Genomic DNA, 552 nt, shown 5'->3' on the forward strand with positions numbered 1-552 from the left:
TCTGCTGCTTTGACATCACGGGAAGGCAGAGTTGGATGCAAAGCTTGCGCTCACCTGTCCAGGTGGAAGGCTGCAATCTCTGCATTGTGCCGCTCAAAGTCCGAGAAGTAGAAGAAGTCGATGGGGGTCTCCTGGTCCCGGGTCTGCCTGGGAGGAGAGGGGAGGGCAGGGGTGATGGCCATGGACGGGGTCACCCCAAGCGTGGGCTTAGCTCCAAACCACCCCTCACCTTGTGTCCCTGGTGCCAGAGGGGGCACCAGGAAACACAGCCAGACCCAGTCTCCTCCAGTCGCTCCCTGCTGGGCGGTGCGGCCCCAAACCCCCCAGCCAGGCCCCCAGGCACCCCCTGCTCCCAAGCCAAGGGCTGGACTGGAGGGTCCTGGGTGGTCCTCATGGGCCATCTTCTTCTTTCCACCACTGGAGGTCACTACCCCATCACAAGCTGCACCCAGCCTGCCGCAAGCACCACCAGGGAAGGTGAGGGGAAGGCGACCATCCCGCTCGCCTCAATTTTGGGGTGGGGAGGCTGAAGCGAGGCAGTGCACGAAGGAT

At 63.2% G+C, this 552-nt stretch overlaps 1 protein-coding gene across 1 annotated transcript in view; it reads right to left on the reverse strand.

Moving 5' to 3' along the window:
- Nucleotides 1-552, reverse strand: part of LOC104081886 (extracellular serine/threonine protein kinase FAM20C-like) — a gene marked incomplete at its 3' end in the record, with an annotated part of 3,797 nt that overhangs the window by 701 nt on the left and 2,544 nt on the right. The window contains exon 2 of the mRNA XM_009584786.1: nucleotides 55-147. Coding sequence (XP_009583081.1) covers nucleotides 55-147 — 93 coding nt within the window. The remainder of the gene's footprint in view (nucleotides 1-54; nucleotides 148-552) is intronic.

The sequence above is a fragment of the Fulmarus glacialis genome, unplaced genomic scaffold, assembly GCF_000690835.1.
Source record: "Fulmarus glacialis isolate BGI_N327 unplaced genomic scaffold, ASM69083v1 scaffold34430, whole genome shotgun sequence".
Classification (NCBI taxonomy): Eukaryota; Metazoa; Chordata; class Aves; order Procellariiformes; family Procellariidae; genus Fulmarus; species Fulmarus glacialis.